The 20,507-nt window shown below is 41.3% G+C and overlaps 1 protein-coding gene across 6 annotated transcripts in view; it reads right to left on the bottom strand.

Annotated features, from left to right (window-relative positions):
- LOC133632824 (dmX-like protein 1) overlaps nucleotides 1-20,507 on the bottom strand; it is an 83,162-nt gene that overhangs the window by 46,100 nt on the left and 16,555 nt on the right. For 4 of the 6 annotated variants that reach the window (XM_062025537.1, XM_062025539.1, XM_062025540.1 and 1 more), the window contains exons 7-27: nucleotides 20,382-20,448; nucleotides 15,948-16,132; nucleotides 14,461-14,629; nucleotides 12,191-12,347; nucleotides 11,594-12,090; nucleotides 10,395-11,091; nucleotides 10,190-10,311; nucleotides 9,932-10,021; nucleotides 9,236-9,338; nucleotides 9,041-9,160; nucleotides 7,090-7,308; nucleotides 5,745-7,003; nucleotides 5,040-5,298; nucleotides 4,568-4,704; nucleotides 4,300-4,486; nucleotides 4,100-4,210; nucleotides 3,449-3,618; nucleotides 3,141-3,238; nucleotides 2,883-3,048; nucleotides 2,238-2,366; nucleotides 1,886-2,012 (exon numbers count right to left, since the gene is read on the bottom strand). In XM_062025537.1, coding sequence (XP_061881521.1) covers nucleotides 1,886-2,012; nucleotides 2,238-2,366; nucleotides 2,883-3,048; nucleotides 3,141-3,238; nucleotides 3,449-3,618; nucleotides 4,100-4,210; nucleotides 4,300-4,486; nucleotides 4,568-4,704; nucleotides 5,040-5,298; nucleotides 5,745-7,003; nucleotides 7,090-7,308; nucleotides 9,041-9,160; nucleotides 9,236-9,338; nucleotides 9,932-10,021; nucleotides 10,190-10,311; nucleotides 10,395-11,091; nucleotides 11,594-12,090; nucleotides 12,191-12,347; nucleotides 14,461-14,629; nucleotides 15,948-16,132; nucleotides 20,382-20,448 — 5,069 coding nt within the window. The remainder of the gene's footprint in view (nucleotides 1-1,885; nucleotides 2,013-2,237; nucleotides 2,367-2,882; nucleotides 3,049-3,140; nucleotides 3,239-3,448; nucleotides 3,619-4,099; nucleotides 4,211-4,299; nucleotides 4,487-4,567; nucleotides 4,705-5,039; nucleotides 5,299-5,744; nucleotides 7,004-7,089; nucleotides 7,309-9,040; nucleotides 9,161-9,235; nucleotides 9,339-9,931; nucleotides 10,022-10,189; nucleotides 10,312-10,394; nucleotides 11,092-11,593; nucleotides 12,091-12,190; nucleotides 12,348-14,460; nucleotides 14,630-15,947; nucleotides 16,133-20,381; nucleotides 20,449-20,507) is intronic. The other 2 variants (XM_062025541.1, XM_062025542.1) reach the window with 1 other exon arrangement.

Here is a 20,507-nt window from a genome sequence, read left to right as displayed (position 1 = left end):
TCAGTAGGCCTTTAATTCTAGCTTGATTTAGCCATTCCTTTACCACTTTTGACGTGTGTTCGGGGTCATTGTCCTGTTGGAACACCCAACTGCACCCAAGACCCAACCTCCGGGCTGATGATTTTAGGTTGTCCTGAAGAATTTGGAGGTAATCCTCCTTTTTCATTGTCCCATTTAAAACACCAGTTCCATTGGCAGCAAAACAGACCCAGAGCATAATACTAACACCACCATACTTGACGGTAGGATGTGTGTTCCTGGGATTAAAGACCTCACCTTTTCTCCTCCAAACATATTGCTGGGTATTGTGGCCAAACAGCTCAATTTTTGTTTAATCTGACCACAGAACTTTCCTCCAGAAGGTCTTATTTTTGTCCATGTGATGTCAGATGAAACAAAAATTGAGCGGTTTGGCCACAATACCCAGCAATATGTTTGGAGGAGAAAAGGTGAGGCCTTTAATCCCAGGAACACCATGCACACCGTCAAGCATGGTGGTGGTAGTATTATGCTCTGGGCCTGTTTTGCTGCCAATAGAACTGGTGTTTTACAGAGAGTAAATGGGACAATGAAAAAGGAGGATTACCTCCAAATTCTTAAGGACAACCTAAAATCATCAGCCCGGCGGTTGGGTCTTGGGCGCAGTTGGGTGTTCCAACAGGACAGTGACTCCAAACACACATCTAAAGTGGTAAAGGAATGGCCAAATCAGGCTACAATTAAAACAAGTGGACAATGCTGAAGAAACACGTCCATGTCAGAAAACCAACAAATTTAGCTGAACTGCACCAATTTTGTCAAGAGGAGTGGTCAAAAATTCAACCAGAAGCTTGTGGATGGCCACCAAAATCGCCTTATTGCAGTGAAACATGCCAGGGGACATGTAACCAAATATTAACATTGCTGAATGTATACTTTGGACCCAGCACATTTGGTCACATTTTCAGTAGACCCATAATATATTCATAAAAGAACTAAACTTTATGAATGTTTTTTGTGGCCAACAAGTATGTGCTCCAATCACTCTATCACAAAAAAATAAGAGTTGTAGAAAGTATTGGAAACTCAAGACAGCCATGACATTATGTTCTTTACAAGTGTATGTAAACTTTTGATGGCGACTGTACATGTAGTATGAGTCACAATGTGTCTCAACTGCGACACATTATTAAACTCCATCCATTTTCTACCGCTTGTCTCTCTCAGGATCGCGGGGGTTGCTGAAGCCTATCTCAGCTGCATTCGGGCGGAAGGCGGGGTACACCCTGGACAAGTCGCCACCTCATCGCAGGGCCAACACAGATAGACAGACGACATTCACACACTAGGGCCAATTTAGTGTTGCCAATCAACCTATCCTCACTTTTTTTTAAACCTCACGCTGCATTAGAATGGCTGACATTGATGACAGAACTCTCCCGCATAATGCTTCCGACTATGTTGATGAGCTATATTCAGATAAAAATAAAAACATTTAAATTACACTTAAATGCTTTGAAACAACCAAAACATAACACCCATTGCTAACTTAATGTCCTCCTTTAGAAAGCAGTTGAGTGTGAATCACCAGCTTCTCTTAAGCAAATACGTACACCCCATTTTGTCTTAATTGCTTTAAAATGTAAATAAAAAAATAATCTGTTATTATGTCCATTTTTAAACACAATACTATAGTCAAATGCTCACTTTAGTAGATATCAGGAACTACCATTTATTGGTCAATTAATACAAATTCAACACATCAATATGGCTGGCTCATGTTGACATTGTCAGTTCACTGCAAAATGACAAATAGCTAGTGCCATACACTGGTATGTTCTCTTGTAGAGCTACTTGAATAAATTAAATCTTAAAGCCAATTAGCCGAGGAAAACAGTTGACCTACCAGCATCAGTAGCCCCAGACTTGGTTTTATTGGCAGTCCGCTGCAGCAGAGTGTCCAGGGCTTTGCTGTAGTCCTCCATGACCCAGTGGGCCATGCTCCGCAAGAATGGATCTTGATGCATCCGTATCTGCAGATATGCAAAGCTAAAATTTAATATAATTCAAAAAGCTAGGATAGCGAGACAATGCTTTGTGGTTGTCACGAAGACAGACTTGTTTGCATCTCTGTGCCAAACTTGTCAAAAGGTGCATGCGAGGATCGAAACAACACCTGCTTCCTTTTATCGAATTATGCTTTATCTTCCAGTGGAAAAAACAAGAGCCTCCTGAGCATGTGACATTGAACGTCGCACCTGTTTATCGTGTCCCAGCACATGTCTCTGGAGGATCTTTTTGTAAGTGGATGCCGTCTCAAACTCTGACTCGTATAGTCTGGATATCACAAGAGCTAGTTGAAGGTCCTGCAGTTTCTCTACACACACCTGAAAATAAAATAAGGCAAAAGAAATGTTGGGATTTGTGTCCCAATGCACACTCAAAAGGTAAGATAAGGTGCAGTTTTGTACTTGTCCTTACTACGGAGGTGTGAGATGCATTTCAATGAGACACCCTCCCAGGCAAAGAAACTAAGCTAAACCAATGATAGCTCTTCGCCTGGATGAACATAATTTCCATAAAGCACCAGTTACTTATGCAGATTAAAAAAAATGACTCATTGCTTCGGGGACATTGTCAACAGAAATAACCTTCATGAATAAAGGTTAAGCAAGAGCAGTGTGCCTTTTATGTGTTAATGTCTGATGTGCAGAAAATAAAATACTAATGTAAGAACCAAAACTACACAAATTCACCATTAAAAAGAAGATATGATTAAGATGCCTATGCTTCTCTCAATATTGCAGCTGAGATATGTAGGTATTTGCCAGCTTATAGCTAAATGCATTTGTAGTCATTCTACTCATAGCCACACTTCCTTATAAGTCTTATGATCCACTTGCCTCTACTGCATCCTTCAGGGAGCCAGCTAATAGGAAAAATGCTGCAGAATGATGAAATCGCTGCTTCCCCAGCAGAGAGAATGCATTTTTCAGTGCTGCTTTTCGCCATCGGTCTTCACTGAAATTGTTGTGGAAAAATTCTGTCATTTTGGAATTCTTCTGAGCTCTGGAAAATAAGAATAAAAAAAAAAGTTAATCCCATCTTATCCGTCCCAAATAAAGTATAACATGGGGTGAATACGATTACAGAAATGTTACCTGTACAGTCCCCAAACCACCGCCTTCTTTTTCATTGCTAGGTAAAATATGGCAGCATCCAGAGGATCATTACTTCTCTGAAAGGAGGCCTTAGCAACCTGACATAGAAAAGGAAACACTGGGGTCAAATCCTTCTATTCTATTCTAAATATATATTCTATATTCCATTTTAGTGTAATGTTGTGGATTATCATTGTTTACTGGATGTAGTTCATAGCCAAGCCCTGTTCCCTCCACAAATACTAAAATCAATCTAACAGCAGCAACAACTTTACAATTTAAATAATAATCAATGGCGATCTTCTCACCCTTTCAATGCATTTGCGAAGTTTGTTGGTGCTCCTCAGCCACCATCCAACACCCATAGAGCGTAGCTCAGGCCAAGTGGGCTCCCCTTTCTGGAGTGTGGGTAGCACGTGAAGCAGCTCCTCTTCAGCTTCAGAGTGGAAAGCCCAGGCATAGTGACACGTTGAGAGGCCTGTACAAGACAGAAAAAAAAATTGTGTTTCGTTCGGTCAAAGCAAGTTGCTGTATTTCAAGGTACATTAAGTACAGATGAGCGAAGGTTACATACTGTACAGCCACAACACTTGATTTTTTACTTTTACAGCTGTCGAGTGTAGTGCCCTGTTCAAGGGTAACTTTACCGTGGTAGTTAAGGCTGATAAATGGTGTCTTGCCCTCATCTCTCAATAACACTTTTATGTTCAGAGTTTACAACACAGGCCTTCAGTAACTTTACTTCCCAGCTTTTATTCACCTCTAACTCTAAGCAGTAACTGTTCTGAGGCCAAAGGAGAAGAAGAAGTCAAAAGAAGTCCTGCTAGTTAAGAGAATAATTACATCTTGTAAGGGCATTCAAATGAAAACAAAGAGTGCCTAAGAGTCCAGAAGAGCAATTAGAACTTCTGTGGGTGTGCCAGCCAGCTTGTCGAATGAAGGCCACTCTGCCACTTTACCTTGCCGTAGCAACTGTGCTCGGTGTGCCGGCGGGAGAGAGGTAGAGAGGAAGGTGTGTAGTCTCACAGCAAGCAAAAACTTCAGGCCGCACTCGTCCAGTGTCTCTCCACCTGGTTGGTGAATGATGAATAAACATATTATGCAATATGGATTGATAGACAGAACGTGTGCATCTAGTATCTTTGTCAAGCTGCAGTACCTTTGCTCTTGCCCTGGTTGTCTTTCAGGTCTGTGCTGGTGGTAGCAATGGTGTCAGCAAGTGCCATGAGAGACATCTGCTCCATACGAGTTAAGCCTGGTAAACTGGAATGGAGGAGATGACTGGACAAAACCTGGGCGTGCTCTGGGCCAAAGTATGTGGGGCTGTACTGGGACAAGTCGATTACCTACAAACAGGAGAAGAGACAACAATGAACTTTGGTCGTGCTAAATATCTAAAAAATAAACAGTCTTTCTCAGAGGTTGACCTTGTTCCCCGTTTCTTCTTGCTCATCTTGTTCCAGAGTGTCTAAGTCCACCATGCTGGGTGTGTGAAATAACTCATCATAAGCATCTGTATGACTGGATCCATGCCCACTGTCACCACTCACACTGCCGACCTTTTCTATGACAAAACACGAGATGGACAAACTCAATTAGTCAAGATGTTCTTCTCCTGCAAAAAACAGATCAATTGAATTACAGTACCAACAGGCAGATAAATGTGTATTCTGTGTATGCTCTGCTTTATGGATGTGCAGCCCCAGGGACACATTAAGTAAAACCAATTTGATAACACATTTGGTGCATTTAAAAGTCGGATTATCTGAACATTGAAAATAAAACAACTTTTTCCTCGTTTTTTTCCCCAGACGATTGCCTTTTAGTGTGATGGAAATACATCTTAAAGATTATCATTCATTAAGGCAAATAATGTGAACCCACAAAGTGAATACTGACCAGGCTTTGGGGGCGCATCTTCATCGGCTGCGATAAGGGCATAGAGAGGTAGAGGAGGAATGGAGCTGATCTCCGTATAATCTGGGGTGGAGTTCTCTTCTTTGCCAAACATTTTTCGTTCCCTGGCCATGCTGCCTCCTGCACTGATGGTCCGAGAGCGGACGCGTTTCTCTGGATTGGTGGCATTGTCTTTCAGAGCCACTATTTCTCCAGCAATGCATTTCACTAGGTGGGAAAGAATAGCTTTGGCACGGCGAACCTAGGTGACAGCAAAAAAAAAAAAAAGCATTACTTAACGTGTAGCTAGTCGTGCATTTAAAAAAACCTGTCTTTGAAGTGGTGGGACTCATCTAGCTAGGATCGGGTCAGACGGGGTATCATGTATATGAGGAAAGAGTTGTTTTCTTTAATGACATCATGAAAAAGCGAGACTACAAAAGCAACCATCTGAGTACCTCTTCTCTCAAAAGTGGAGCAGACATGAGAGTGATGATAGATTTTTCAAATGTTTAAACAGGCCTCAGGTGCACAAATGACAGTCATTAAACAGTCAATTTTGTAATAAAAAGTGATTTAGTTCATTTACTTCGTATGGTGATATCTCAAGTCCTATTATAAACACAAAGATCTCTGCTGGAGACATGACAGTACAATTAGAAATCCAATGTTTTCCAGTAGGATACAATAAACTAAAATCATACTAACCTTCCCCAAATCCATAAGCTCTAGTAATTGTACTGGGTGGTACTGGGGCAGTGTGGGAAAGAGTTGATGAGCTGCTTCAAACAGTCCAGAATCTTCCATCTCCACGGGCAGATCATAGGCTGTTCTTTTTCCACTAAGTTTCTGAGCCAGGCTCATCATTGACCTCGTAAGGGCCTTTTTAGGAGGAGCCAGTAAGGAAGTTGGAGGCCCAAGAGTGAAATACTCCTCCTGGCTTTGTCTGACCGCAGAGACTATGGAGGACACACTGCTGCAAATGTCTGCATCAATGGCTGCATTGGGTTTGGCAGGTGCTGGGGGCTGCCACTGGGAGTACACATGCATCTCACAGTCCATGCCTACCACCAAGATGCCATCACGCACCCAGGAGAGGGAGACGGGGATGGGCAGTGAGCCTTCAACAGAGGAGACCAGGTCGACAGATCTAAGTAGAACCAGGCTGGACAAGCTTTGGTCTCTACTGGCATCAGATGAAAGGCTCAGTTCGGGAGGCTTGCCAGAGAGACGGCCGTACATATAAATCTTTGTCCCGATGCCAACTGTCAGAATATGTGACCCATCCTCCTGGGAAACCCAGTCTAAATGAACCAGACTCTTGTGAGAAGAACCAAGGCAGTGCTCATTTGGCAAAGAAAAGTTAATGTTGCTACATTGAGTTGTGCTGTTGCTAACACCACAGCTAGCTGCAGGATTTGCTTTGTCCAGAACTATAGTTTGCTCTAGGATCCACTGTGAACCACCCGTGGACTCGCATTGAAAGATGCTGATGTAGACCAGCTGTTCCCTCTTGTTTGCTAGAGAAGGGTCTGAGGACAGACTAGGGCTGTGCTGCACTGTCAGGGTCGGAGGGACGTGCTGGCTGGCGTTGCTGTAGTGGGGGTACAAGTAAGGTGAGGAAGCTAGTGTCGGAGGAGAAGTCAGCCGCATGTGAGAGCTTAGCTGAGGTGTTGCGTTCAGAGGATTGTCTGTCATTGTCTGCCTGTAGGCAACTGCAATCCTCCCTGTGTGACAGCAGCTGACTTGGATGGGACGACCCGGTACGCTAACGGCACTACAATTGGGAACCTTTTCCTCCACGAGGAGAGGCCACTCCTCCCACTGATACACCAACTTGTCACCACTGGGGGTCTCCGACGGCGTGACGTTACACATCCAGAATCGCACCTTCCCGTCTGAACAGGAAGTAGCAAGGAGGTATGGTACACGGCCAGCTGGCAAGGAACATGATGCACTGAGGTGACCTAGCGGGAGAGTCAAGAGCTTAATTTAAGGCAATAGAATAAACACTGCATGCTGAAGGATTTTTTTTATTTTCACATCTGCACACCTGCAGAGGGCGTAATGCTGACGGCCTCCACTCCTGCTGGCAGGGGTAACTCCTGGCTATAGAGCCGCTGTGTGGTGAGGCTGAGGCGACAGGCGCTCTGCAGATTGGATGTACAGGGTTTAGTCTTTTGAGATACTGGTGAACCGAAGGTATCAACGTTAAACTGAGAGTAGGCAGTGGAAGTATCTGTGAGGGCATCTTTGGGCGAGAATTTCTCCTCTGTGGGTAAGAAAACAACAAATTAGGACTGTGTAGACGAGCAGAGCATATTAGTCTAAATTCAGCATCAATACTAAATTCTGGCCAACACTTTTTCAAAACACTATGGTAGATTATCTGAGACTAAGAAACTGAGTATAAATGGGACCGGTAAAATTTAATAGGGGACTGATTTACTAAAGGTTTGCGTGTATTAAAACATGTGCAAACCTGATAGCACACACAAAGCTGATCTACTAAGCGTGTGCAAAGTGGATTGCACCTGTTAAGTGAGCAGAAAAAGGCATGCAATCAATTTTGTGTCTCTGTCTTCATAAGTATGCAAAATAAATGCTGACCATCGAAACGCCCACAATACTGGGAAGAAAAGATGCAAATATAATTATTTAGCACGCAGTGTGTTTCATCAACACTCATCACCATTTTGCATTTTATCTAGCACCTGTGAGAAGAACGCGCAAACTGACACTCCACACACGGCTGCAGGATCGTTGCTTGCGCTGCAAAGAAACGATGGACAGACAAGAATGCTTCTTCCTACATGTGTCAACATTTTGGATGGTCAAAAATAAAATATTTTAGGCATAACGTTAAATTAGCAACGCATCCATCCATCCACTTTTCTACCGCTTCTCCCTTTCGGGGTCGTGGGGGGTGCTGGAGCCTATCTCAGCTGCATTCAGGCGGTCGCCACCTCATCGCAGGACCAACACAGATAGACAGACAACAACATAATTTAATAATTGTATAGCTGCTAGAGGACTTAGGGGATGATTAAAACAAATTCAATTAATGTATTCTTGTGTCCTTTAGTAATTGTTTAATGATGTTCCTTTTTTCACATAAAATATTTTTTACTAAAATATTTCGTATATGAAAGACAAAATCTATAACCTTTGGGGATTATCTAAATGTTATGAACGATATAGGTCCCAGGACCCGAAAGGGTTTCAGTCTATAAAGTCTTAAAAGTAAGTCCTATTATTTTTTTATACTTTCAATGCTTAAGTATCCATGTCACCTTCAGATCTCTCTGTTAATATAAAGGTTTTTTTTGTGTTGTATATCCTTTTTTATCAAAAGTTTGTTTTATGGTTTTCCATAAAACAAACTTTGAAAATTGTGTATGTTTTTACTAAAAACACACTATGCAATATTTTGTCCCCCATCCATCCATCCATTTTCTACCGCTTGTCCCGTTCACGGTCACAGATTTGATGTGAAGTAGTTGGAACCTTAAATAGGTCAATAATTCACAAAGACATTGATGTTGATTCATAATAAAAGGTTTGAGCATTGACCGTTTTAAATAAACACCACAATTGTAAGACCCTTGGAGCCTTGAAGGCCCCACTAATAAAAGTGTTAAAAGTAAGTCAGATATTAGTATTTTTTTAGGAGCATAATAACCTGAAATGAAATCAGAGTGTCTCGGTGGTAATGCCCTGTATAGTACACGCAAAATCCTCTTTTAAATAAGACTGTTTGCACCACTTTTCAATTGCACACACAGCCTTAGTAGATCACACGCAACACGGCCAATTTATAGATTGTACACGTGTGGTGTTTGGATCTTAGTAAATCAGGCCCCAAGTGTCATATGAAGTGTAAATCAATGAAGTTACCAAACATTTTCAAACAAAATAGGACAAAACAATCCCATTATCAATTCTTTACTTTGTTTTTGAATTGATGTATTGAAGCTGAGCTTTTTCAGATTATAAGTACTTACCCATGGTGACAGGTTTAGCAGCAAGATGAAGATGCCACATTTGTAGCAGCGAGCGACCACTTGGGGTTAATTCAACAACCACAAGGAAGAAGCTTGCAGCGAAGGTGGGCTTGCTAGGTGCTGCCGGGAGGCAAAAAAAGTATAAGAAGACCATCCCCCATGATACAGTTGTGATATATGTAATATTACTTTTACCACATTGAGATGCATCCAACAATTCATGCGCTGTGTTGGGTCTTTTATTGCCAAGGATTAGATCCTCCTCAAACACATGGAGGAGCTGCGTCTCCTTTCCCTGCTGCAGAGGACAAAAGCAGCCTTTGAGACGCAAGACACTAGGTGTCACACTTCATGGGACACTAGGGACGGCGTGGCGAAGTTGGTAGAGTGGCCGTGCCAGCAATCAGAGGGTTGCTGGTTACTGGGGTTCAATCCCCACCTTCTACCATCCTAGCCACATCCGTTGTGTCCTTGGGCAAGACACTTCACCCTTGCTCCTGATGGCTGCTGGTTAGCGCCTTGCATGGCAGCTCTCGCCATCAGTGTGTGAATGTGTGTATGAATGGATAAATGTGGAAATACTGTCAAAGCGCTTTGAGTACCTTGAAGGTAGAAAAGCGCCATACAAGTATAACCCATTTATCATTATTTATTTATGTGCTGCACAGCAGATACACACAGACACAAGATGTGTCAACATTTCAAACACATACATACATGAACGTACGGAAGACGTGAGGCATTTACATTTTTTTATGGCTGACCTTTCATAGTAAACTCATAGTTTACTGTTAATTGTTCAATGCTACAAACCTGCTATTCATGTAATGTGGAATAAACCTTCACACTGACAAGTTATCAACATATCTATTTCATTTAATGTGTACTTACAAAGTCGGTAACAGCATCCAGCTCAATGACACATCCTGGCTTTGCTGTGGACTGCTGACTGACAATGTTGAACACCTCGCCAACATATTTCTGAAGTATAAAATGGGCACAAATTAAGCAGCAAAAATCCCCAGCTACATTTATGTATTACAATGAGTGTGGGATTAAGTGCGATGGGACATATGGATTTCATTTGTGTACTTCAATTTGTCTTAGAGTGGACCTGCACACTGTGGAAAGGTCTGGTGGTAAACTTACTGATATCTCAGGATTAGAGAGCTCGCTGAGTAGTTTCTTGGCTTCAATCACAGCCTGATAAAGCCTGAGTGAGTGGCCATCACTTGCGACAAAGCAGGCGCTGGGAGAGTTACAATATACACCTAGCAGCACATAGAGAATGACATATCTTTCCTTAGAATGGAATCATTAATTTCGTGGAAACTGAACTAAATAATGTGCATACCTAAACAGCTGCTGGGGATGAGTGTGGGTAGCCAGGCTACATTGTCGAAAGCTGAGGCATGAAGAGAATTGATCCGGGCCAACTCGGACACCCCGCCTGACAGAGACAGGGGCCCCACAGGGTCGACCCTCCACAATATCAGCTCGCTGTAGATAGCATTGGGGTCTTGTGAAACCCCAGCCAGAGACAATCGACTGGGTCGAGAGCCGTGGGAAGTAGGGAGCCCAGAGAAGACCTTTGGGGCCGCAAGGATGCTGTCCACCTCGGGGGACCTCAGCGCATTGTGGTGTGAGGTGGTAAGGAGCAGAGGCAGAAGTGAGTGGCAGGCCAGGTCGTTTAGGTGGAAGCGGTGACCACAGTATCTTGACTTGTGGGACACACTGAGCACAGTGGAGAAAGCGGAGTCCTCCACAAAACTTACTGCCCACTGATTAAGGGAGCCATCATCGTGCTTGGAGATCATGAGCACGTTAGGGGTGAAAATGCTCAGGCGAAGACTGCTGCTGGAGGCGGCTTTTATTTGACGGCCATAACTAATAAGCGCAGATTTGGGTAACGTGTTTCCAGGGGGTCTTTGCCTGCCGTGCTGGAGGGCCAGGTCCACGTTCTTGTTGCAAGCATACATGACCACACTGTGACTGAGGGAGATTGCATCCCCTGCAGGAAACGCCACAGGGATACGAGACACAAATGACACCTGCCAGACAGAAAAGGAGAAACATTACCAAATAAAACTAACCAATGAAAAGAGTTCAGTCATGTGTAATATCAAGGACGAATGACATCATTAATAAATAAATCATTTAAAAATGTATTAACCAAGTGAAAATGTTATGTTTTATTTTCCCCCTTTTACAGTAGAAGAAACTAATGAATATTTAACTATTAATATGCACCTAAATCATAATTTCTAATCAAATAAAAACAGGTAGTCCACCTTAAATTACATTTTTAATGTCTGCCAGCTATAACTTTAAGATTCTCACATTTCAAATCAAGTTGTTTGTGAAATAAAGATGATATTAAATATAATCAAAATATAATCGCCCAATTGCGGGAATTAGAAGCTATACAAGAAGAACTGTTCAGTCTTAAAAGTCGGATTAATTAACACCTTTTTTTATTGAGACACTATCGGGATTAGATAAACATGAATAATCAATTTCAAGATAAATGTGTTAACGTGGCCTAACAATTACCTGTGCTTGTCTAAACATTCCGGGATGATATTCATCCAACCAGTCCACATTCCAGACCAACAAGGAGCCATCCATTGGATGGATGCTGAACAGCATGTCCGCTCCTTTGTTCCACTCGCCCAGAAGCACATCCACATGGTGTTCCACTGCGGTTAGCGGGAGGTCCTGGGCATCAGGTTTTTGAGAGTCGCTTGTCCTGTCGTCTTCTTCATCAAAATTATCCTTGTTGTCAGCATCTGGAAGGATGAACAACAGTTTGGAATGAACATAATCCTTAAAATGGAGGCTTGGGACCAAACAATTTGAATAGATTTCTGTACCTTCCAGGGAGCATTCGTTCTGTTGCTCCAAGTTGCCGCGGAGCTGCTGCAGGAAGACTTCCATAGCTAAAGTTAAATGAAGCTCTTTGTTGTTAAGCCAATGGACAGTGAAAAAACCTCCAGGGTCCTCATCCTCCACTGCATTTAGGGAAGATATAGAGGGAAGCAGTGGAATGTCTGAAAAAATGTTAATAGAGTCAAACAATAATAAACGCCTCAGACACATTTAGAAGATTTGTTAATACTGGGCTGCGATATGTGGGCTTTTTAGTCGAACCTGTGGCAGGGTTGATGCTGGCAGCGATATGAAAGTGACAGAGCGCGTTGGCATGGGGAAGGTTGTTGCTGCTCTTTTTGTGGTTGTAGTGTCGGTTTTGATTGTGGGGGAAGCAGCCACTGAGCGAGGGCTGTGGAACATCCCGATGAAAGGGAGGCTGAAGATATAGATAAATAAAAGGCAATTACACTGAATCAATAAGAAGTCGTATGAAGGTAATGGGTAGTTAATGATGGGTGTGGTGAGAGATCATGCAAATGTGAAGAAATGTGTACAAAACTAATGAACAAAAGTAATTTCTCACACAACTTTTTGGAAGACTTTGTAAGAAAGCTCATATTTACTCTACAGGATAATATTTCCATTGTGGGTCCTCCGGACAGGTCTAGTTTTAATTAATCATTCCACAAGAGTATGCTTAGAGGTGTTGCTTAAGGCATAATAAATGGATGTGACCTGAGCATCATTTTAATGTTCAATGTTAGCTACAACAATTATTAAAGCAACTCTACCCTATATACTAGCCTGCAGAGAGAAAGCCAACATTCTGTCTGGATGAACATCTACATCAAAACAAAGTCAAAAGTTTCTCTTCGCGTATGATAGGCAATTATGTTTCCCTTTTAACTCGTGCTTTTAATAATATACACTACCGTTCAAAAGTTTGGGGTCAACCAAACAATTTTGTGGAATAGCCTTCATTTCTAAGAACAAGAATAGACTGTCGAGTTTCAGATGAAAGTTCTCTTTTTCTGGCATTGAGCGTTTAATTGACCCCACAAATGTGATGCTCCAGAAACTCAATCTGCTCAAAGGAAGGTCAGTTTTGTAGCTTCTGTAACGAGCTACACTGTTTTCAGATGTGTGAACATGATTGCACAAGGGTTTTCTAATCATCAATTAGCCTTCTGAGCCAATGAGCAAACACATTGTACCATTAGAACACTGGAGTGATAGTTGCTGGAAATGGGCCTCTATACACCTATGTAGATATTGCACCAAAAACCAGACATTTGCAGCTAGAATAGTCATTTACCACATTAGCAATGTATAGAGTGTATTTCTTTAAAGTTAAGACTAGTTTAAAGTTATCTTCATTGAAAAGTACAGTGCTTTTCCTTCAAAAATAAGGACATTTCAATGTGACCCCAAACTTTTGAACGGTAGTGCATATATATATATTTTTTTTAAATCGGACTAATCACACTTTAGAACTTTGATTAATGCAATTAATAACAGTACATTACTTTCTTGCATAATATAAATTAACTTTAAAAAAAGATCCACATTTTTCTACACAAATGCATTTTTTTTACTAAATCCATGCCATTTATTTGCTTAAAACTTGGTAACAGTACTATCTTAAGTCATGTTGGAAGCACACCAGTCGAAGTCTCCTCTCTCATCTTTGCAATGGCGTAAGTATTGAATTTATCACTGACCATATAGCAACTATTCACAACTAAGATAAAAACGATTGAGCGGTCGAAATAAATAGCGTAATTACACTAGATTAATGAAACCGTTTTTTTTGTGATTAATCGCATATGTTAACTTAGACAGCCCCCCTTTAATTTGTTTGTATGTTGTTTAAATCTCACAGTAGGCTTGTTTATTATCATCTGTAGTGTATTGCACCTTTCAGTAATAATGTTTCTTCTTCTCAAAAGTGAAAACTATAGAAATTAATCTTGGATACACTTTAGAGTAGTCAATCTACAGCTTGTAAAGAAGTATACCGGTTACTATCCACTGAAAATTAGTCAGAACACAGCCTTTGTCTAAAAAGCTGGCAACACCCAGATAAGATAATTATGTCTTGCTGTAAAGTATGGTGGTGTTAGTGTCAAAGTCTCGGGCTGCTGAGCTACTGGTCAATGAGGGGACCCATTTCATTGACTTCCAATTCAGTGTATATGTGACATTGTGAAGCAGAGCATGATACTATACTTGGGAAACTGTGTCACACGGCAGTTTTCACGATGACAAACACAAACAAATGACAAGATGTCTTGCTGATACTCTATTTCCTCAAATAGTCGTCTATTTGAATAGATACATTACATGCCTCAATTGATTTCTAGTTGAACAAATTGTGCCACTGGCACAACTTGGTGCCTGTTATTTGCCTTTACAAAATACACCAGCAGCAGTGAAGATGTGGCATTTGTTAAGCAGAATATTATGATGGCGTTGAAAAAGAAAGAGCAGCTTTATGCAACAAGTTTGTTAATCCCTACCAATTGATTAATATCATAGTCTTTGCTTACATCCTGCGCTTGCATCTTCCCATTGCAGATACTGGACGAGCTAGTAGTATCACCATGTTGGTTGCTATGCTGACCAGATAGGAGGCTGTCACCTGGCAACAGCGTCTCCGCCCAAAGCCGACACACGCTGTCCTTACAGCTGGTGAGCAGGACATTACACACTGAACCACTGTGAAGAGAAAGGAAAGGTCAAGTCATAAAATAATATCAGTGTGTGGGGGGTCAATACACAGTTTGGTGAGACTGAGTGTGAAGCTAAATGAATAATACTGTACTGAAAAAAATACAGCAATTGTGATAACAACTAAATTATGGGAGAACACACAAGCACTGTTAAAACTTCAACAGGTTAAAGTAAATCAAGAATGTGTGGTGATGTGTAGTTTCTTTCCAATGCTTGTGATCTGTTGTCAAACACTGTGGACCTCTCCCTGACTCTTTAGTAGGTTGACCTTTGCAAACAGTCAACAGATAATTGGATATTTATCTGTCTTTTAACTAGAGCGTACTAAACCATCTCTCACAGTGGAGCAATAATGCAGTATCAAGTGCTCAAGGTGGAACATGATTAAGCTAAGTCAAGAAACTCACATCACATGTGTGTTCTGGTGCATCTATAAATAGCTTAGAGAGCCCTGGTTTCCCTTTGTTTAGGCTGATAAGTAGGCCTGAAAGTAGCTAGCAATACTTGATGTCACTACTACCTCTTGCCAAAAGTGTTGAGATCACGCTACTGTGTGAAATGGGTTGTGCAGATTTCTTATTGTGTTAGCCATTGCTGGATTGTCACAACAGTAACAAATGTAATGTGTTGAATTGTGGTTGCTGCAATCTGTTTTGCACTTCTGTACATTAAGAAGTAGGGTGGGTACCGTATACATTTTAACCGATAATAGTGCCAAATCAGTTCTTTTGAAAAGATGTCTGTGCTTAAACAGTGCCTGAACTGGTACATAAAAAATGGAAAACATAAAATTTTGTTTAAAAAAAAATGTGTCTTTATATTTTTACTGAGTTTTGGAACATGTAAGCTGAACAGAATAGTCATTCAAATAGTTTGATGAAGTAAATAAAATAACTAAGAAAAATCAACAATATAAAATCTAATTTTAAACAAAACAAATTGTCTTACTTATGAGAGCAAAACCAGCAGCAATACAGAACACAGACTATGTGTATTAAAACACCTGCTTGTGTTCAAATGTTGATTTTAGGTGTTCATTAAGCTGTTGACCTAAGCTGTTAAGGCCTGCTGTTAACTTAAAGAAGAGTGTCAGACTCTTGTGTGTCTGTCAGGATGCTACATTAATTACACATTACTTGGATAAAATCACCTTCTAATACGTGTTGCAGGTGGCGCAGTCTGGATTTATTCATCACAGAGCTACTTTTTTTCTGGTCTCCAACTATCGTTTACATCGGCACCAGTGTCTTTATGGAATCGAGTTTCGGTACCCATCCTTATTAAGAAGGAGACGTGTGCATACCGTGGCATGTATTTGCTGGTCTTCCTCCAAGAGAAGCCAATAACTGAACGTGGATGGGCCAGGTACACAAAGGAAAAGGCAATCTCTCCCTGGAGGTCGACACTGGATTCTGAAGGGCTGAAAAGCCTGAATATCCCACATTTCCACTTACTTGTGCTGTACCACACCTTTACCAAGCAGTCATCCTGAAGGGGAAAAAATAAAACTCAGTTAATTTGTCACTGTCATGTACAGTGCATCCTGAAAGTATTCACATTGCTTTACATTTTCCACATTTTGTTATGCCTTATTCTAAAATGTAAAATTTATTTTTGCCCTCAAAATTCTACACACAATAGTCCAAAATGACAGGTTTTTTTTCCTTAGAGCGTTTTGTTCATTTATTAAAAATAAAAAACTCATAAATCACATGTACATAAGTATTCCCAGCCATTGCTCAATACTTTGGCAGCGATTACAGCCTCAAGTCTTTTTGAATACGATGCCACAAGCTCAGCACACCTATCTTTGGGCAGTTTCGCCCATTCCTCTTTGCAGCACTTCTCAAGCTCCAGCAGGTTGGAAGGGAAGTGTCAATGCGCAGCCATTTTCAGATCTCTCTGGAGATGTTAGATCGGATTCAAGTCTCGGCTCTGGCTGGACGACTTAAAATACATTTACAGTGTTTTTCTGAAGCCATTCCTTTGATATCTTTGCTGTGTGCTTAGGGTTGTTGTCTTACTGAAAGATGAACCGTCGCCCCAGTCCGAGCTCAAGAGCGCTCTGAAGCAGGTTTTTATCCAGAATGTCTCTGTACATTTCTGCATTCATCTTTCCCTCGATCCTGACTAGACTCAGTTCCCGCCACTGAAAAACATCCCCACGGCATGATGCTGCCGCCACCACCATGCTTCACTGTAGTACAATGATTGGGAAATCCTTTTCAACTTATATTCAATTGAAAAGACTGCAAAGACGATATTTAATATTTGAACTGAGAAACTTATTTTTTTTTGCAAATAATTATTAACTTAGAATTGAATGGCAGCAACACATTGCAAAAAAGTTGGCACAGGGGCTTTCATACCACTGTGTTACATGGCCTCTCCTTTTAACAACACTCCGTAAACGTTTGGGAACTAAGGAGACCAATTTTTGAAGCTTTTTAAATGATAAATAAATGATAAATGGGTTATACTTGTATTGCGCTTTTCTACCTTCAAGGTACTCAAAGCGCTTTGACAGTATTTCCGCATTCACCCATTCACACACACATTCACACACTGATGGCGGGAGCTGCCATGCAAGGCGCTAACCAGCAGCCATCAGGAGCAAGGGTGAAGTGTCTTGCCCAAGGACACAACGGACGTGACTAGGATGGTAGAAGGTGGGGATTGAACCCCAGTAACCAGCAACACTCCGATTGCTGACACGGCCACTCTACCAACTTCGCCACGCCGCTCCGGTGGAATTACAGGTGGAATTATTTCCCATTCTTGCTTGATGTACAGCTTAAGTTGTTCAACAGTCCGGGGTCTCTGTTGTCGTATTTTACGCTTCATAATGCGCCAAATATTTTCAATGGGAGACAGGTTTGGACTACAGGCAGGCCAGTGTAGTGCCCACACTCCTTTACTACGAAGCCACACTGTTGTAACACGTGGCTTGGCATTGTCTTGCTGAAATAAGCAGGGGCGTCCACGATAACGTTGCTTGGATGGCCACATATGTTGCTCCAAAACCTGTATGTACCTTTCAGTATTAATGGTGCCTTCACAGACGTGTAAGTTACCCATGCCTTGGGCACTAATACACCCCCATACCATCACAGATGCTGGCTTTTGAACTGTGCGCCTAGACCAGGGGTCGGCAACCCGCGGCTCCGGAGCCACATGCGGCTCCTTGACCACTCTGATGCGGCTCAGCTACATACATGCCGACCCCCCCCGATTTTCCCAGGGGACTTATGGATCTCAGTGTCTCTCATAGATTACTCCCAGGGAAAAAATAATCCTATTTACACTCTAATTACTAAATAAAGGGCGTGCCCTAATTGCACTGCAGTAATTGTCCTCTATAGCATTTACATACAGCGTGCCAGTCCAGCCACATGTTGCATGTTGCTTTTACTTGCACACACAGGAGACAGCAAAGCATACTTACTCATCAGCCACACAGCTTACACTGACGGTAGCCGTATCAAACAACTTTAACATTGTTACGTTACAAATATGCGCCACACTGTGAACCCACACCAAAAAAGAATGAAAAACACATTTCTGGAGAACATCCCACCGTAACACAACATAAACACAACACAACCATTACCCAGAATCCCATGCAGCCCTAACTCTTCCGGTCTACATTATACACCCCCGCTACCACCAAATCCCCCCACACATCAACCCCCCCCCTCTCAGTGCGTTGGTTGAGCGGAAGAGTTAGGGCTGCATGGGATTCTGGGTATTGGTACCGTCAGTGTAAGATGTGTGGCTGCTGAGGTAGTACGCCTTGCTGTCACTTACGTGAGCAAGCTAGGGATGGGCGATACCACACTTTTAGGATTCGATACGATACCGATACTTTTTCTTGCATTTTCATCGATACCGATACCATTAATTTCTTATTGGCAATTTTTGTCAGTAAAAAATATTATTACTATTGTTATTATTTAAGACAAATCACAAGACAAATACAGACCATTTATACCACATTCATTATGGTCAATATATAATAAAAGTAAAATTTAAATACATAACATAAATATGAAAAATAAATTAAATATAAACAAAAATATACACATTTTTACTTTTCTTATTTCTCAAAAAAAAAAGGATTGGTAGGAAAAGCTTAAAAAAACCTTTATTCATAACAATGTTATGTTTCAAACCTCTTTGTGGAAGTAAACTTATAACACTTCTCTGAAGCAAAATCAATTATTTCCTTATCACAATAAACTAGGATTTCCTTGTCCTATAAACCTGCATACGAAAGACAGTTCCCTGAGAAAATGAACTTGGAAAAATTATGTACAAAAATGTCTGACACCTTTAGTGTACTCGAGATATGTCGTCACACGTCACACTTTACTGAAGTCTCAGATTGCTGTTCAGGAAAAGTAACAACGCTGTCGGCTGGCTGTGTGTGTGTTGCACGTTGACGACGCTCATTCGCTGTCTCCTGTGACGTGACAGGGCCAGCTCTATACTCTGCCAGGTACAGGGGTGTCCCAGCACATAGTAAGTTAAGTAAGTAATCAAAAACATCTGAAAGTGATGCTTGCAACCCCCACACGCCGTTTTTTGGTTTATATCGATACTTTTTTTCAGAAAAGTGATGCCAAATGAGTAGCGTGTGAGTATCGATATATCGATACCACAGGATCGATACGCACATCCCTAGAGCAAGCTGAAATTGCATTCTACGTGTGGTCGAGCAGGTACACTGTTAGGGCAGACTGTAGAGGGCGCCAAATGCAGTGTCATCACGCTCTGATATTCGGGAGTCTCCCGGGAAAAATGAGAGGGTTGGCAAGTATGACGCTATCAAGCGCCATTCATTCAAAACTCGCGGGCTGCACTAACATCAAATTTCCACATTAAAGTGCGTGCCGGTGCGTGTGTCGGAGACCCCTGGTTAACATAGCACAAAGCATTTAAGCTTTGTATGCAGTGTTTTTCATTTAAAAAAATTTTTTGTGGCTCCCATTACTTTCTTTAATTTGTGAAACTTGCCAAAATGGCTCTTTGAGTGGTAAAGGTTGCCGACCCCTGGCCTAGACAATCCGGATGGTTCTTTTCCTCTTTGGCACGGAGGACACGACGTCCAGTTTCCAAAAACAATTTGAAATGTGGACTCATCAGACCACAGAACACTTTTCCACTTTGCATCAGTCCATCTTAGATGAGCTCTTATTATTATTATTATTATTATATATATATTTTTTTTTCATAAAGAAATACAATCATGTGTGCTTACGGACTGTATCCCTGCAGACTGTATTGATCTATATTGATATATAATGTATATATTGTGTTTTTTATGTTGATTTAATTAAAAAAAATACAAATAAAAATGTATTTTTTATTTTTATTTCTTGTGCGGCCCGGTCCCAATCGGTCAGTGGTCAGTGGTCCCCAACCACCGGGCCGGGTTGGGGACCACTGATCTTAAGGATGATCAGTTGAAGCAGCGCTTTTGAGCTTTATGGCAAAGGCTGTGAATACTTACGTACATGCAAAAAGCTCTAAAAAAATAATTTTTTACATTGTCATTATGGGATGTGTAGAATTTTGAGAACAAAAATTAATTCATTGTCTTTTGGAATAAGGCTGTAACATAACATTTGGAAAAAGGGAAGCGCTGTGAATACTTTCGGAATGCACTGTATTTGTATACATTTTATACTGCTTAAAAATTATAATTGATCAATGGAGCATGATTTAGCTAACTTACCTGACCAGCAGTAGCAAAGAATTCTCCGTCAGGAGAAAACCTCATTAAACTCACAGGAGAGGCGGTCCTGTGGACAAACAAGTTGAATTTCTGTTTTTGGGATACCCAAATGGCAAATTGCAGGAA

Source organism: Entelurus aequoreus, linkage group LG17 (genome assembly GCF_033978785.1).
Source record: "Entelurus aequoreus isolate RoL-2023_Sb linkage group LG17, RoL_Eaeq_v1.1, whole genome shotgun sequence".
NCBI classification, from domain to species: domain Eukaryota; kingdom Metazoa; phylum Chordata; class Actinopteri; order Syngnathiformes; family Syngnathidae; genus Entelurus; species Entelurus aequoreus.
The sequence above is the reverse complement of the archived record's forward strand: the minus strand, read 5'-3'. Positions and strand labels throughout refer to the sequence as shown.